The sequence below is a fragment of the Botrytis byssoidea genome, assembly GCF_014898295.1.
Source record: "Botrytis byssoidea strain MUCL 94 chromosome Unknown BBYS_002, whole genome shotgun sequence".
NCBI lineage: Eukaryota > Fungi > Ascomycota > Leotiomycetes > Helotiales > Sclerotiniaceae > Botrytis > Botrytis byssoidea.
In genome coordinates, this window is record NW_024065843.1 from 851428 (window position 1) to 868680 (window position 17253).

The window sequence follows — 17253 nt, forward strand, 5'->3', positions numbered from 1 at the left end:
AAGATAGTCGAGATTACGATATAGGTAGGGAGATAAATGAGAAGACAATTGATTAAAAAAAAATAGTGATGAGATGCTGTACTTCTTTTCTTTTTATACTACATTGATTGATATTCTTGTTGATTCTGATGGGATGCAGTATCTCCCTCATTAGGCTACGATGTCAAACAATCTTTCATTGATTGTGCGAAATTGTCCCATGTCGACATTCATATTGTCCTCCTTTAGCGGCCTAAATACCAAGAAAATCTATTTTCATCAATCCGAGCCTTCCAACCCAGCTGTACATGCAGACGCCCTCCTCCAAATGGACACTCGAGCACACAACTCTCATCTATCAATCCAAACACCTAGCCACTAAAACAAACGCACCGTCAAGCCCGACCCCGCATCGATAATCAACGTTGCGCCCGTGATATATGTCGCAGCGGGACTGCACAGAAAATGAATGGCGTCGGCTACCTCGTCGGGCTGCGCCACGCGCTTCAGCGGCACGACGGCTTGCACCATGTGCTCGAAGTGCGGGTTGCGAGCTGCTTCGTGCGTGTTCATGGGGCCGGCTACCCAGGTCGGACAGATGGCGTTGATGCGGATGCCGCGGGGGGCGTAGTCGACTGCTGTTTGGGGGTTAGTTTTGTTCGGTTGTGAAATGTATTGAGACTTATGTAAAGATAGGTTCACATACTTCCGGATTTCGTGATCCCAACCACGGCATGTTTCGCAGTGGTGTAGGCTGTTTTCCCGGGAAACGCGACGACGGAATTTGCGGACCCGAGATTCACGATGCACCCGCGGCCCAGCGAGCGCTCGGTGTAGCGGCCTTGGTGGGAGACCGGTTCTTGCAGGAGCATGGCGCGAGCGATGGCGCGGTTGCAGAGGAGCGTGCTGCGCGTGTTGGTGTTGAGGATGTGGTCGAATTCGGAGAGGGGGAGGGTGTGCTGGTGCCGATCTGGTGGGGGGAGGGGGGGTGTTAGTGTTAGTGTGGAGGGGGAGTGGGAGTGGGGTTCTATGGGGGTGAAGGGAATGGGAATGGAATCGAAAATGAGGATGAGACATACACCAGCGCTGTGCACGTAATAATCTATACGGCCGAATTCCTGGATAGCTGTATCAACCATCTTCTGCACGCTTTCCTCGTCTGTCACGTCAAGGTGTATAGAGAGGATGCGACAGGCTGGGTTGGACGCGTAGGATTTACATTTTTGCGCGGCGGTTTGAGCGGAGGAGAGAGAGAGGTCTGCGAGGAGGATACCGGAGGCGCCGGATTCGGCGAAAGAGATACAAGTGTTTTTGCCGATGCTGCCGCCGGCCTGGAGAGGGTGGGAGTGGAGGGCAGGAGGGGTTGGTGAGGGGAAGAAGGGGTGTTTGATGGGTTGGTAGGTACGTACTCCGGTGATGACGGCATAGCCGCTGGTAGTTTTGGATGTCATGCTGAGGTTATGTGTGGTGGAGAGGCGAGAGGGGAAAGGATGGGATATATAGGAGAATGGTTGAAAGGGATGAAGAAAAATGTGGCAAGGAGAATCTACAGAGAGAAGATAATGTGCACGAGATTGAGAACAGTGCTTTTATATCGCAAGGGAACAGTTTGCGGCGCTCATGTCTCTATGTGTAATGAAGCAGTAGTGCGGTTGTTGGATTTTTGGCATCGAGTTGGTTTGATGTGGAGGGGGAACAACTGTTTGGAGAGAGACGGGGGGAATGGTTTGGGTTGGAGATGGGTTAGCTTATGTGGTTGATGCGATAGATGGGTAGGTTTGAATGGGTGTGGGAATGGAAATGGAGGCATCCAACATGAATATTTAGAGGGGAGACAGAGTGTATGTGTGATCGAAAGAGCTGAATGTTCTCCTATCCGCATCTATCTATCATGATGATATCATATCATCACATTACGTCTTGAGTACTACATAGACACCTCACCAAAAGATACCAGAAATACATTTTGATTCTCAGACGTGATCCAACTCGATCTCTATGCATCCTAATCTCATCATGAACTTTACACGAACGAAATACACGTTAACTAGGTAGGTAGCCATCAGATCATACGACTCCACATATTTCTCTGCATAGCTATCCAACAAACAATACAAGTAGCAGCGTGCGCGGCACGTACATATCGATAATACAATAGTGCGTTTTCAGAGTACCAGACTAAAATATTACGGTGGAGGTTGCAACAGTTGGTCTGCGGATCCATTTTGTTTTTGTTTTTGTTTGTGAGTTTGTTGGGTGGGTTGATCTGACGATAGGGTATCTGAGAATTTTGGGTTTGCTGCGGGAATGATGGATTGGAGAGTGGATGGGAGGAGGGAAAGATTTCGGGATGGTGTTTTTTTTGGGGGGGGGGGGGGGGGTGGAAGATAGAAAGTGTTGTTGAGGCGTATGGTGGTGGATTTTGAGATCGTGTTTGTGTAGGAAGACTCTTCCGGATAATATCACATTTGCTAGCAAAGTAATTCCAACATTTACTTCCACAACAACAAGGTCGTTCTGGAATGCCCAGACATTACAAATGCATCAAGGTTATGCCGTTTCCCTTTGGATATCGATAATCGATAACCTCGAGATATTCATAGATGGAGAATCTAATTTCTCATCCTGCCTACCCACAACTAGCGTTCATGAAGTCGAATCAATACATAGTATACTTGACTCATACTCACATTCGCTATTGTCTCCGCAACAATTCTCAATAGCTTTGGTAGCGAGGAATGTGCAGTCAAGTATCCTCGAGGACTTATTTCATGTCAGAGATCCAAAGTTTCCGATGTGGTTGTATCCAATGCACTAGGAAACTTAGCAATCATTCTCCCTTGGTCTGTGGAAGCTTGCTAGCGTAAATATTAAATTGTTTGCACTTACATTCTGAGATGCAAAATCTACGGTATGTTTGACATCAAGAGGATTCATATAGTACATGACATTGTCTTTGAGGTGGGTAGTGTCTTCTATGGCACTGCTCCTACCTAACATGATTAGGGATTGGGATAGAAATATCTAGTGAGTACTATAGTTTCCAGTGCAGACTGACTGGTGATTCTTTGCAGGAGAATTGCTGTATATGTGCTTTTACGGAAGCTGAAGCGCAAGAAAATTCCTTTCTCCCCCTCCCCTCTTTCCATCCTATGGCCTAGGCGAAAAGACTAAATTCTCTCAACTTTCAAAGAATCTTCAAACTTTCTATGTAGCCTTTAGAAACCATTATTCTGCTTCTCCTTTGTTTGGGAGAGAAGGGGAGGGGAAACTCAAGCGCTGGTACGCTTTCCATACAGGTCGCTTGACACATATGTCAACGAGGGAAATGATACGAGCATTGATATGACTCATATGTGACATCTGAGCCTTTTGCATAGGCGTAGACTCCTGATGATGTCTGGGGCGTAGTGAGGCACTGTCCTTCAGCCTATGGTATGATTACCTTTCATCCTATTTTTTGTATCCCAAGTTTACCATCCTTTCATTGAAGAGAGATCAAATTCATAACCCCTTGGCTCATCCCAAAACCGGTGCATTCCACTTTTCAAGTCCTCAGCTTCTGCGAATTCGTCTGTCTCTCTAAGACAATCGCTTGTTTAATCATAGATGTCGCAGACATCAACGATGATAGGTACCCACATACTAAAATACATCGCAATTTCAATTCACAATAGTGAGTAACGTCCATATAATCTGATATTGTGGCAGATGATTGACTCTCAATAGTGTGATCCGCCTTTGGAAGCTGGAGGTAGACTACCGCCCTTCACTATCCTCGAGTGACAGCCACTTTTCTCAACGGGGCTCTTCTATCAATGCTAGGCTACTGTATAGCTTGGTATTTTTACATGTAGATTCGTAAAACGGCATGATTCTCGAGTAGGTTTCGCAAATAATGACACTGTGTTCGACCCAGTGGCGGAGCTTTGGTAATCTTTGGTTCTGTTTTGATGTATCAGTCTTACGAATAGAATGGACTACAGTAACTCATGACTAACACCATATCAGAGGTTCAGCATCGTTCAAGATATTGGTAGTAAGAATTTATAGGCATGCTATCCTTATTGATTTTGAATTTGGTGCATTTCCTCGGAAAATCTTTGCTGTATCACAAGCTCTTGTTTCGCACAGGAAATTTCAAATGTTGTGAAGAAGACAGACAGTTTCATCCACCAGTGAAAAGTCTCCGGTTTTGACTGACTGGACATGGAACAATCCACAGCCATCAACCTATCTCTGGCAAAAGATGCAACAATTTCCGGAAATGAAGCGATCAAGAAACTTTCCAATCTTCTGCCTACTTTGAGAAAATCTATAGTTCGAGATATGGTAACCGACACTGATAGCGCTTATACTACGAATCACTAGATTCTATAAAAAGAAAGAGAGCAGCGGCAATGATAGTTGATGCAATTAATTAAGCCTGCATCGACGTTATTGCTGTCGGAGATTTGACATTACTCTTTCTTTTTCTTCCTGTAAGTCATATTCGAACCCAATTAAACATATAGAAAATGATTTTTTTTGGTACGAGCAAATGACTCGTGGATTGGCTACGAGTGAAAATATAGTGGTCAATAGGATCGTCCATCAAAAGCAATGAATGTCTGACAAAAGCAAGCTAGCCATTCCAAGACCAAATCACTAAATGCATTGTCCATGCCACGGTGTAGAGCAACAGCTTTCGGAGGCTTGACAATCAACACATGCAACAAGGGGAAACATTTAACTTTAATGTGCCTAGGTGTTGAAGCCAGATTGGAATATCGTTAGCCTCAAATGTAATGTCCACGGTGTGGCTCAAGTGTAGCATTCTGACCTTTGATCAATGCATCGCTTGGGTTTGAAACAATGTGAATAAATCTATACTCGATTTATCTTCAAGTGTGAATTCATCTCCACTCACGCCAATATTTGAAAGTCCTTTTTGAAGCTTGAAGAATTCCGTCGGAGAGAGAACGGAACCCAAAACCAATGCACCAGTACGAATGAAGATTCCCTTGGACTCTCTCATTACCTTGCAACCCAATTTTCAGATCATGTGACCAAAAAGAAGATGGCTCCAGGAGAAACCTTATAAGGAAGTCAATTGTTCCTTACTTTAGCGTAGTACGGTGTGAATTGGTGCCAAGTCGGATCTCCCCAAATAAGCTTCTTTAGCTGCTCTAGTCATGCTTATCACATTTGACTAGTCGGGACGAGCCGACTCACAGGCCTTTAGACTCAGGTACAGGCGAAATGCCGATGCACCAAGTGCTGATGTGAGTTCAAAGCGAAGGCGGGAGCTGCAAAGTCGAATGCTCAGGGAAAAGCATGCTGAACGAAAAGCAATAGTCACGATGAAACAAAATTCATCTAACGTTAGTTGGCGCAGGAAGGTTCTCGAGTCTATTTTAGATAGTGGCTTGTAGCTGAATGGCCAACGAGCTCGATTGTCCCGGGAAGGTGCAGGAGTTGCACATCCATCTGTGCTACAGTTCACGAGAATTCGATACTTGGGAAACTTTCCGGAAATTATGGATTCAGCATTTGTATCTCGTGGGTACTTAATCCTTCGTCCTCACCTCCATCTCAATTCTTCACTTCATCAACATTCATTCCATCAACACTCACTTCATTAACATCCTCTCAATTTTCAATTAATATCAAAAACCATCACCATGCAGATTCCAGCAGTTCTTCTCACCCTCGCTCTCCTCCCAGGAGCCTTGTCCTGGTCTCCATTCGCTTCCTCGTACAACCCTAAATCAGCACAATACGTTTACTCGCCCATTGAGCAAATCCGTTACACACTCGCTTTCGAGACCTTTATCCTCGATTCGAAGAACTGGACTGCCTTAGAATTTGTATACACGGAAGATGCTATTGCGAACTTCACTGGTTTAGGAGCCGAACTTTGTATGTTATTTTCTTGTTTTCACGCAGAGCTTTCAAATCCCCTCGAAAGCAAAATTTGGGGCTTCTTTCTTCTCATCGAATATTGTTCATGGTGGACAAGATAAGATTATAGAAAGAGATAGCCATGATTTTTGGGGGGCATAGAAGCATATGAACAGAGGAAGAATTGACAAAAGAGCTAACAATTATTCAAAGGGATCGGAAGAGAAGACATTATCACCAACGAGAAAAAGGGCTTAGACCACGTTGCAAATGGTGTTCATCAGTTGACAAGTAGTGCTATCTTGATCAACCAGGCAAACTGTAGCGAGGCTCACGTTACAACCTAGTATGTATTGCCCTTCTTTCTGATGTATCTTGCCACTGACAAATTCAACAGCATCACATTCAACCACTTCGACACCAACACGGAAGGGACACAAACACATGTTTTCTCCGCATGGTTCAAATTCGAAGATGATTTCGTTGACACCAAATCCTTCGATGAAACTCCAAGTTCATGGAGAGTACAGAATAGACAGATGGTCTTGGTTGGCGGAGGAGTTGGAGATGATCTTGCCGTTGAGAGACCTTAGATGACGCATGGATATGAGACTAGAGGAAGCAGCAATGTGTGCGTAAAGGGCAACGAAGCTGGTGTTGTGAGATAGAATAGGAGGGATGACGGGATGCAACTAAATTCATGGTGGCAAACGATATCAGCCGATTCGTAATTTTAATATAATACTTTTACATGCATTGGAATGCATCATGCTTTCTCTCACGTGCTTTGGATCCAAGAGCGAATCGTCAAGTCAAGCTTCCGAGGTCAGTCAGAATTAAGAATCAGCAACTTTTACCTGATCTCGTCCGGGCTCGATAGAAGCGAATCGAGTAATTCCCCATATGTATTCCCAGCAACGACGATACAATATCACCAAATCCTAGCATAATCTCGTCAGATATAGTAGGTCGAATGATGCATAGACGAGATTGACGACCCCAAGGCATGGCAACGAGGTTTATACAACAGCGATATTAGACGACACAGTATGGGAAACTTTTCAGCGAGTAGGAAAGATTTCATCCTCCCGCGAAATTCCTCTAAATCCTTGCTCCTATTTCCCAGTTGAATGGAAATAAAAAAATCACGATTCATATGGTCAAACTTCGAGAGCCTTAGACTAAGTGGGTTTATATTGTTTGAAATTCTATCTTGACGACAAATACTCTCTAAATTCTACTCCATCATTATTTCGTATCCAAAGGCTCTTTCTTCTAATATTTCCTTCAATCCTGGTATATGACTTCCTTCCTTTCAAACTCCGATATACTCCTCATCCAGTCTTTACCACATCCGCTTGCCGAAAATTTCGATTCAAAGTTACTAGCATTTGGCAAACACTTGTGGCATAGGTCACAGCACTGTTTTCTCAGATGTTAGCAATAATCCTACAAGCTTCATTTCGCATTCAAATCCCTCCCTCTCCCTATTGACCAAAAGATAACTTACAGCTCATCGTTCAACGCCGCACTATCACATTAACATTGCATCTGCTGCAATCCCAAATTGCCTGGGCATAAGTTTCCTTGGCGTAAGTCCTGTAGTTGATATTCCATCCCTCTTAACTTTCTTTCCCTCTTCATGAACTACAGGTGTCACCTTTTTCGGCGTGAGTCCTATAGCTTGTACCGGTATTGGTGGAGCTTCTTCCCTTTTCACTCCCTTATCCCTATTGTGATCAAACTTTGGGCCCTTATTATGCGTCGCGTAATGTGTCCGCGGATATGGAGATCGCTCTCCTCCCTTCAAAAGATCTAGACGTACGCCGCCTAGCGCCCCGATAATTGATACCAAGGAAAGAAGGCAGACGAGACCAAGTAGTATTTTGGATCTGGAAGGTAACTTTTTGATTCTCGTCAGAAGACTTCGGAAAGAGGTGCTAGTCTTGATGTGCGAAGATTGAACGGAATTTAGAAAGGAGTTCTTCCAGTGCGTAGTCTTGTAGTATATAGGCTTGTGTGGGTCTTCTGAATCGGAGATGATAATTTGAGGTGGGATTTGAGGTTGGTTGTGCGTAGGGAGCGTACTGCCAAGCTGGCGGGAAAAAGTGCGTGCGTGAACCATTGGAAAGGTAGGGAGGGAAAAGAATCAGGTCAGGTAAGTTGTGGTTGTATCAATAGAGAAGAAAATGAAGATAGGATGAACAGCACACAAACCCAACCAAACAAGCTTCAGTTGAAATCAAGCAAAGAAAGGGATGGAAAGGTCTTTTTCATCCGATCTTCAGTCCTAAACATTTGAAAGTCCAGAACCAATCGAACCAATTCATGATGATCCACTAAGATCCAATTTCATTGCAATTCATCATCATATGGAGATCCAAGCTTAAGCTTCTTCCAAATTTATATCCCTTTCAACGATTAGCTCCACAGCCTCCACTTCATCTAACCATTCCGAGCCACTCTGATATTCGTTATCAAGGCGAGCACGGCTATCAGCTTTTTTTCTGAGCCAGGAACATGAAATGATATCCACTTTGATCGATTGCCAAGATTCCTTAAAGGGAGATGGTATGGATTGGGTGTAATTTGAAGCCAGCGTTTCATCAGTTTCTTTACCGCTAAAACGGTTGAAGTACCGGTACCGAGTGATGGATTTGGTTGTGAACGTCTCAGTTTGTATATTAGATAAACCCTGACGAGGCGTAATAGATATGGACAAAAATAGAGCTGGCGATCTTGTGAGATGTCATTGTAGTTTGCGTCGAGTATTGACTGTTGATAGGTTTCCACAGTTCCAAATGAGTTGAAAAACGTTTGGGGGTGCAGCAACATATAGGATAGGAAAGTTCGGTAGTCAAATAGTGACCATGGCCTAATTTAAAGGTAATCTCCACAGGCTTACGACCCCCGTGGCAAACTTAAATTCGAACAAACGCACATGAAATGTTGTCAAATTCAACTTGGGATATATTTGATACTAAAAACAATTGATCGATATCTTCATCAATGCATAGAGAAACTTATTGAGAACATACAGCCATCTTGCGATTGTCCAAATGTAAAAGATTGGAATAGCAAAAATTTTGAGAAACAAAGTACTGGAGGTAGCGGCTATACTACAAATTCAACTTGTTATAATGGGGATATAAGTCCATATAGGTACTAGGTAGTTAGCGAAAGCTTCATTACCATTTGTTGTCATCCAGCAACATCGAAGGAACGAGATGTGACGGAATGGATAGTATCTTTTATTGTCATTATCCACGAGAGCGAAGATTGTACCAACTATTGTTCGAATGCAATCATGTATGTTAGCTTTAGTGAGCATAACATTAACAGTTGGTAGTCGCATTTATCGCATTTATCGCTGTTACATGGTCATGGAATTCCAGAAAAGAGTTAATTCTTACAGCGTTTTCACGCACCCAATTCCAGGCGTACATGAAATTCCAAAATAAGAGAAGTATTGGACTTGCGTGGCTTTTGTGTCCTATTCTGTTCTAGAATCTCAATATGCATCTTACTCGTATTTTGATTCTAAATCACCATCAATACTCGTTCTTGTGTGAAGTGGCCGCTTTGTGGCAATTGAAGTAGGCTTACAAACCGATCTTGACTACCTACTAATCGGGATACATTCTTCAGTCTTCTTTCATCTCATGGAGTTTCCGGATCACAAGAAGCGTTCGAGCTCATCTTCGGTATAATCGAGACAATGTGAGGCTGGACTGAGACCCTTCGTTTACTAATCTCACGAGGAACAATGGAACGTTGCTCACCTCACTGCAACGAATTAGATGAACAGTAACAATTGCACACTGATATTGATAGACTAAAAATTACATAGATGGAAAAGATAATTCTAAGTTCTTTTGCCCTCTATAACCATCAAAAGGTCCAAACCCACTAGCTTTAGAGCGAATATCTACTCGCCAAAAATTCCATTACGTTTGGGCATAAGCGGGCTAGTTATCTTCCCCTGGACAGCTGCCCTCGTATACTGTAGACTGTCCAGTGTCTCACCATACAATAAACCACATAATGCAGACCCCTAAATGAAACCGAGTCCAACCCGCCCAATCGCATCACAACGAATCTATTCATGATGCATTATACCTGGCCATCCTTACATATCCAATCCAGAACTGAAATGAAATAAATTGAACACTGGCCTCATTGTTAGACCGACTTCGTAACGGTAATATAAACAGTGGTCGTCGGTCCACAACCTATGCCACAGGATATAGATGAAGATGAAACTCGAGAGGAAGAAAGCGAAGAAGGTCTGGTGGATGTCGTGGACGAAGTCGTAGAGCCAATCAGAGCAGGTATCCGCGACGATGAAGAAGATTTAGTAGTCGATGTAGAAGTCGAAGGGGTCGAAGATTTCGTTATTACTAATGCGAGGGAAGAGCTCGTCGAAGTGCTTATCAATAACAGGGCGGTGGAAGTTCTAGCTGTTGACGTAGAAGACGAAGAAGAGGATAAAAGGGTAGAGGATCTCGTTGTAAATATTGTGGGGGAAGAGTTGACTGAAGTGGTTCTCGATGAAGAGGAAATTGGAAGGGTAGAAACTCTACCTGTTGATGTAGAGAATAAAGAGGGGGATGGGGAGGTAGATAATCTAACCGTCGACGTAGATGATGAAGTTGTAGAAGTTCTAGTTGTTGAAGTGGCGAGAGGGGACGTCGTTGAAGTAATTATCAATGCAGGAAGGGAGGCAGACGAGGTTGTGGAACCTGAAAAGTTCGAGTTAGTGTTAGCTCATAAAGGTGGAGGAAATGCTGTATTGTAAACTGTCTGCCATCCTGATTGAGAGCGCAAAGTCAAATTGATTACTTACTTCTTGAAGAAAGAGTTGATGAAGAAGATCTGGGTGAAGAAGACAAGATTCCCACTGAAGGAGTTGGATAGACCTTTTTTCATATTAGCATTTTTATTCAAAGCTTTGATATCAATATATTATTGTGAAAGATTGAGACAGCAACCGACCGTGTAAGATGATGTTCCATAAGAAAATGCTGGACTCGGGCAACCTCCTGTCATTGAAGGAACTCCATCGGTACCCGAAGTAATTGGAATAACATTTGATCCGCAACTCGCAGCCTGCGCAATATGAACATTTGCGTTGTCCTGATCAAACACCACATAAGCACCTCTCATGAAGGTATCTCCTAAAATCACATCCGTCTTTTCGGCAGCATTGGCAATGGGCCCATAGCATGTAGCACCATTAAACCATATGAACTGAGCTAATTGGATCCGAATAATTTGCCCTGCGAATCCAAAATCCATCGTCCCTGCGATATTTTTGAAGCTACAAGGAATAGTGTAGAGGCCACCTCCTTTACTGACCCATCCTGGAAAATAAGGGAGCATGGCGTTGACAAGTGAAGGTGGTAAATAACTCAATGTACTTCCGGAGTCAATAATGACGGGTTTCGCATAACCGGGAGATGTCAAATTCGTTGGTAGTTGGCCTGGAAATGTAATACCAAAGTACGTCATATTGATCCAATATCTAATTTCAATACTGTTCAGTAAGACCATTCAATATGCAGGACAAAAGTTAAAAAAAAAGGCAATTACCTTGGATACCCATCAGGACTTTGATAAAATGGTATAATTGGATTTTTTATCAGTGAGCCATAGTACTTTTTTGTATCGAGACCGCCAAAGATAATGGAGCCTATAGAATGAGTCAGCTAGTATACTCATGGAAAACTGGAGGTCATACCTGAAGCTGTATCGACATTGCCCAAGTCTATAGCAAATGCACGAGTTTTTGTCAGACCTTGCAAGGCAAGTTGATCAATAATATTGTAATAACCAGTTCCAAGACCAAGCCCCCAGGATACACCCATTATACCCGTAAACATTCGATTACTGCCTGATGCAACACCAAATTGGAGTTTTTTAAGGGTCGGACCTGATCCCATCCTAAATTTTGTCAATAAGCACCTAGGCAACCGGAATATTTACCAACATAAAATTGTCTGTGGCATAAGCTCCAGTGACTGCACCGATACCATATGCTATATTCAAAGCTTGACTCAACGGTACGAAAGAGGTAGATTTCGTAGGATCGTACTGAGGGTAACTGGAGCAAAATGACGCCCACCCCGAGGTAGCGCACTGTGGATTCACCCAAACATCACTGCTCCCTGTATCGATACTGAGGGTTATAGACTGCGGAGGATATCCAATCTGTACTACTTATGATTAGACAGCATCATTGAGGCTACACTTGAAATGGCATACCGGTGATCATATAAATATCTCCAATGTAAGGGTTGGCCAAATTTGACTTGGATTGTCGTTTTCGAACATTTGGAACTCCCGCAACTTTAGTCACTCCTAGCTGGAAAACTCCATCATCAACCATCCGGTTTGGTAAGACTTTGGCAGTTGCATTGTTTTCGAAATCATCTTCAACATCAAGGAAGGCCGCTACCGCCACTGCCAAAAGAAGCAACCATGTAATCATGGCGAACATTGTTAAACCTACAACTCAAAGAGAGCCTTATCGCCAAAAAGTGGCGATGTCCTCGGCTATATGTATTTTCTTAAAAGTGTTCCACGCTCTTGACATTCCCCGCATTGAAAAGCCTCATACCTGAGTTCAACACCAGGATCTGAAAGCCAACTCAAGACATTGATCTTCGGAATTAAGATATCGCAGTGATTTAAAAAAGCCCTTCGTACCATGTGTGCAGTAATGGCACATACGAAATATACGCAGAAGAATGCATAAGACCAGAATCCCTTTCCAGTAGTGAGGAATGATCACTTTTGAATGTGGCGTAGAAGTAGGAAGGATTTAAGAAGCATCTGAACACCCCAGAAGCATCCTCGCTCACTAGGTAGCTCACTCCAAGTGAAGTCTTTATATATCCTTCCCATCGGCAATGATCCAAATTGAGAGCCGCAACTCTCTAAATACAGGAAAATGAACAAATTTTCCACCAAAAATTCACACCTTATTTCGATATCCTTTATTGCGAGGTGGAATGATAATCACCAATTCATGCTCATAGCAACCATTTCACGGAAAAACATCTTCCCAAACGCTTAGCATGACAATCATAATCACAGATGTTATGGTCGAGGAATTCTTTAAAGGGTCTACCGACTTGCTGGGATGCACAAGTGCTCAACACTGGTTGAGATGAGGTCTGAGCAAGTAAGGTGTGAAATGGAATTTGTACTTCCTCCGCTCACAAAAGACCACATTAAAGAGATTCCTGCTCATGGCGCACTGAAACAAAGATCGGAATGCAAAGAGAAAATCTTGATATGTTACGTAGCCGCCCATCCGTGGAATGAAATCTGGATCAATCTGTTGGAATAATCGCGTCGTCACGTGCTGTGTCTTCTCACTTTCCTCAAATGGGCTTAGACTAGAAAGCTAACTCTGCTTTTCGCTTAGTAATTAGCGCAGATCACCATTGCGGCTACAAATATTCGAATTTTGCGCAACAATTTTCTTTTCTTCTTCATCAAAAAGTATCAGAGCCAGCCACGACCTCCACCTTGACTTCAAAACAGTGGTGTGTTGCCAGCATTCTTAACTGAGTGTGAGGCTCTGTAGAGGAAGCAAATCCTTAATAGGAAGTTCGTTTTCCGTGTGTCTTCTTAATTGAGGGCGAGGGGATTCGAATGTCGAAAGAGAGGAAACAAACCAGCATGAATGATATTTACCCTTTTTAGATGGAATGCAATTTGAAATATGTTGAAAGGTTCGAATTAGATCCCCTGTTGGATCACGTCGCAACTGTATCAACATATCTCGAAGGAAATAATTACGTGCATTGGTGCATTCCACAATGTAGATACATTCCATGATTTGCGATACAGCCATTGCCATTCAGTAGTACATAATTTTTCTCATCATTCTTGACGGTTTTGATACCTAGATCCTAGATGTGCTTGTGCATGTATGAAAATACCTGGATACTCGTGGTAACGGATTCGTACTTATACCTGATTGCACCTTCCCGCATTTTTGTTCCTATATCCAAGACCATTTGGTTCCAAAAAGAAATTGAGCTCCAGGCGAAATTCTCAGATATGCGTCCACTGAATTGAATCGGATAGACGAGTTTCCACTGGTGTCTGCGAGTATACTTGACGGATAGAGTAGTACCCACCTTCAATATTTGACTCAGATTCATGAATAGCAGGTAAGGACTATGTCAGGAAGATAGACCTTTGTCGTTGCACCTATTAGCCATGACCAGCAGTAGTTGTATTGGAAAGCTGCACATATGTGTGTGCCTGCAGAGCCACGGATCCATCACCTCTCTTTTCTCTGTTTCAGCTTAAATGGTTATCTTTGACGACGCCGCACCGGCTCCCTCTTCAAGCACGAAGCGCGCACTTATTTCACCTCATAGACTACTAACTCACAGACGATCCAGTGTAGGAAACATATCTCTTGCGATTGCTGAAATACTTAAATGTCAATGCAAACAAATTGGCGGGGATTCCTCCCTGAGGAATTAGATATCCACTGTGTAGCTCCATGTAACCAACCAAAATCATGATGGAACCTCAAAACCCCATACCATTTTGCGCCATACTACCTCCCTTCCTCTGCCGAAAACGCCTCAATCCCTGATTCCAGATAGTGATCCATTTATGTAATGAATTATTTGTCGGCAGCTGCGACGTCACCGCTGACCATCTTTCGTAACTCAAACTCCTTTGTAAATTCGCGGCTGAAAACCTCAAGTTCGGATACCAAGTTACGGCAACAGGCGACAAGAGCCTCCTTGGGAGTTATCTCACCATCAGTTTGGATTCGGAGTTCGAATTTGGAAAAGAGGGGATGAGGAACTATGCGCCTCCAATTAGTACAGAATCTCCAAAAAGCCTGGCCAGCCATTGGTATAATGGAACTGGGCTAGTAGTGTGGTAGGCATACTCTTATAACCAGAAAATATAATATGCGGATCTTTCAATAAATGAGCACGCAACATGTTGGCGAGAGTGTGGTCTTCTTTATTGAAGGTAAAAATCGAGGAGTTGGGGGTGCCTGGATAATAGTTCATTAGCATAATCTGCTGTAGAAGAGCCCATTTGCGCAATTAATCTACAACTTACGCGTATCAGCTTCCTCAGTACACTTCTTCTCGCCATCTCCAAGAATGAATAACTCGAATCTATTGTGTATGATTAGCTTCCATCCTTCATCGTCGCGCGGGGCGCATATAGCTATGAAAGCTGTGAGATAAGATATACCTCTCAGGCGCGTTAGACATGTTTCCTAAGGCGGCCATAATTGCTTTAGTAATTGTTCTTTTTGATCATTTCCTCTTTGTGCCTCTTTTGACATTGTGGATTTTGCTACAAATAGGAAGGAACTTACAATGTATTTCAAGTATAATGTGCTCGTCTGAAGATTAAAGCTGATATTTCAATTGGTGTAAGGTATGATACGTTATCCAAGAAAGAATGGAAGGAGCTATGACAGGACCAGTAAGAAGCAGCGTTGTTGTAAGTTTGGCAGTGTCAGTGAAGATATAGACTTGTGAAGCTGGTGACAAAGATAATGCCAAGACTGCCGAAAGGCTAACACAAATTGGGTATAGCGGGACATCATAGAAGCGGCCGAGGCTCACACCAGCCTCTTTCAGCCTCCTCTTCATTTGTGAAGTCAACAATCTAGCCCATCGACCGACCGCATCATTTTTCTTTTCTTTTGCAAAATAAAGTATTTATGAGTGTTTTTTATCACTTCATATTTGTTTTAAAATTATACAACACGTTTCAAAGGATACCTTCAGCATAGTCCTTATTTTGTTATCGCGCTGTACATGGAATCCAAATAGATATCCCCTGTTTTCCATCTTCAAGGCTCTCCAGCTTCTTCGTATCATCCTCAGACATCGAAAATTGCATTGATTCCAGTTACTTCGCATCTACGAGCTACAGGAATCTGGATCATATCGAATCATGTCACATTCTAACCACAAACAAACGCTCCGTAAGGACTACCCATGGACAACTTATCCGCTTATATCATCTGCTCCTATGCGCTTAATATCAAAGCCTGCTTTGGCTTTAGCTGTATCTAGAGCTGGTGGTCTCGGTTTCCTTGCTGCTGGTCACGAGTGAGCTAGTTCCTTTTTCTTTATATTCGCTTCTCAGCGCAAATCACTGCTTTTTCCAGAGAAGATCTCATAATAAGTATAGACGAGATGGGCTCACTAGAGGAGAGCTATCTGGATCATGTACTGTGTCTATCATACTCCACTTTTATGCCACTGATAGACAGTTGAGACACTTGACCATCGAGCGTTGGGAGAGTACACTATCCAGTGATTGTTCATCGCAATATGTTCTTATTCATTACAACTCGGACTCTTTTCTATCTCGCTTTGAGTTACGTTATGCACAAATTCAAGTATGCCCAAACTAATACCAGAAACCATCCAGTCTCACCACCCTTTCGGACGAAATCAGAGAGATACAAGATTCTCTCTCAGATAATCCTATTCCCGGAAGCTATCGAGATACTCTTCCTATTGGAATCGGGTTTATAGTCTGGGGTTGTGATCTCGAGCACGTCCTGTCAATTCTCGCTCCCCTTCCATACCCCCCTGCAGCGGTATGGTTGTTCGCGCCGCACACTAGCTCGGATTTGCAGGAGTGGACAGATTCAATCCGGAAGCTCACAGGCAATCTTACTAAGATTTGGATCCAAGTCGGCACCGTCTCTTCCGCCCTGACAGCTGCTCACTCTTGTGACCCTGATGTACTCGTTATTCAAGGTTCTGATGCTGGTGGTCACGGTCTCGCTCATTCTTCCTCGATCGTTTCCCTACTTCCTGAATGCACATCTGCATTACGTTCAAACGCATATTCACACATACCTCTCATTGCTGCTGGTGGCATAGTCGAGTCACGTGGAGCAGCAGCTTCATTTATGTTGGGTGCTAGTGGGATATGCATGGGTACACGATTTTTGGCTTCTTCTGAGGCAGTGATACCGACGGGTTACCGAAATGCAGTATTGGCAGCAGAAGATGGTGGTGTATCAACCACGAGAACAACCCTTTATGATAGATTGAGGGGAACAGCAGGCTGGCCTGAAGAATATAATGGAAGAGGAGTAGTTAACAAAAGCTACTGGGATGAAGCGAACGGTATGAGTATGGAGCAGAATAAAGAGCTTTATGAAGACGAGGCGAAAAGAGGAGATGAAGGCTATGGGAACAAGGGACGATTGTGCACATACGCTGGCAGTGGCGTTGGGTTGGTTCGAGAGACCATGGATGCTCGTGATATTGTAATCGAAGTGAGGGAGGGGATGAGGAAATTGATTCGAGAGGGATCAAGTCGTTTGTGAGGCACTTTGGATATCATAAGTTTGGGATGCCCTAT

General features: G+C 43.4%; 7 protein-coding genes across 7 annotated transcripts; 3 read left to right on the forward strand and 4 right to left on the reverse strand.

Annotated features, from left to right (window-relative positions):
- Positions 1-136: 136 nt before the first annotated feature.
- Positions 137-1939, reverse strand: EAE97_001041 (uncharacterized protein). Its single transcript, XM_038871551.1, has 3 exons — positions 1061-1939; positions 686-949; positions 137-617 (listed from the first exon to the last, which is right to left on the reverse strand). Exons 1-3 carry the CDS (start codon positions 1428-1430, stop codon positions 358-360), a joined length of 894 nt encoding a protein of 297 aa, XP_038737452.1. The 5' UTR covers positions 1431-1939; the 3' UTR covers positions 137-357.
- A 3107-nt stretch (positions 1940-5046) lies between these two features.
- Positions 5047-6590, forward strand: EAE97_001042 (uncharacterized protein). The gene is made up of 4 exons (XM_038871552.1): positions 5047-5243; positions 5317-5880; positions 6076-6208; positions 6260-6590. Exons 2-4 carry the CDS (start codon positions 5643-5645, stop codon positions 6453-6455), a joined length of 567 nt encoding a protein of 188 aa, XP_038737453.1. The 5' UTR covers positions 5047-5243; positions 5317-5642; the 3' UTR covers positions 6456-6590.
- An 806-nt stretch (positions 6591-7396) lies between these two features.
- On the reverse strand, positions 7397-7987 carry EAE97_001043 (uncharacterized protein; the record flags this gene model as incomplete). Its single annotated transcript, XM_038871553.1, has 1 exon — positions 7397-7987. One exon carries the CDS (start codon positions 7985-7987, stop codon positions 7397-7399), a length of 591 nt encoding a protein of 196 aa, XP_038737454.1.
- Positions 7988-9939: 1952 nt separating this feature from the next.
- On the reverse strand, positions 9940-12361 carry EAE97_001044 (uncharacterized protein; the record flags this gene model as incomplete). The annotated part of the gene is made up of 7 exons (XM_038871554.1): positions 9940-10604; positions 10709-10781; positions 10858-11386; positions 11455-11554; positions 11603-11805; positions 11852-12077; positions 12127-12361. The coding sequence occupies 7 exons, from the start codon at positions 12359-12361 to the stop codon at positions 10045-10047; spliced, it is 1926 nt and encodes a 641-aa protein (XP_038737455.1). The 3' UTR covers positions 9940-10044.
- On the forward strand, positions 10097-10660 carry EAE97_001045 (uncharacterized protein; the record flags this gene model as incomplete). The annotated part of the gene is made up of 1 exon (XM_038871555.1): positions 10097-10660. The coding sequence occupies one exon, from the start codon at positions 10097-10099 to the stop codon at positions 10658-10660; it is 564 nt and encodes a 187-aa protein (XP_038737456.1).
- Positions 12362-14269: 1908 nt separating the features above from the next.
- Positions 14270-15146, reverse strand: EAE97_001046 (uncharacterized protein; the record flags this gene model as incomplete). Its single annotated transcript, XM_038871556.1, has 4 exons — positions 14270-14703; positions 14792-14902; positions 14971-15029; positions 15109-15146. 4 exons carry the CDS (start codon positions 15144-15146, stop codon positions 14516-14518), a joined length of 396 nt encoding a protein of 131 aa, XP_038737457.1. The 3' UTR covers positions 14270-14515.
- Positions 15147-15822: 676 nt separating this feature from the next.
- Positions 15823-17218, forward strand: EAE97_001047 (uncharacterized protein; the record flags this gene model as incomplete). Its single annotated transcript, XM_038871557.1, has 2 exons — positions 15823-15980; positions 16306-17218. The coding sequence occupies 2 exons, from the start codon at positions 15823-15825 to the stop codon at positions 17216-17218; spliced, it is 1071 nt and encodes a 356-aa protein (XP_038737458.1).
- Positions 17219-17253: the final 35 nt, after the last annotated feature.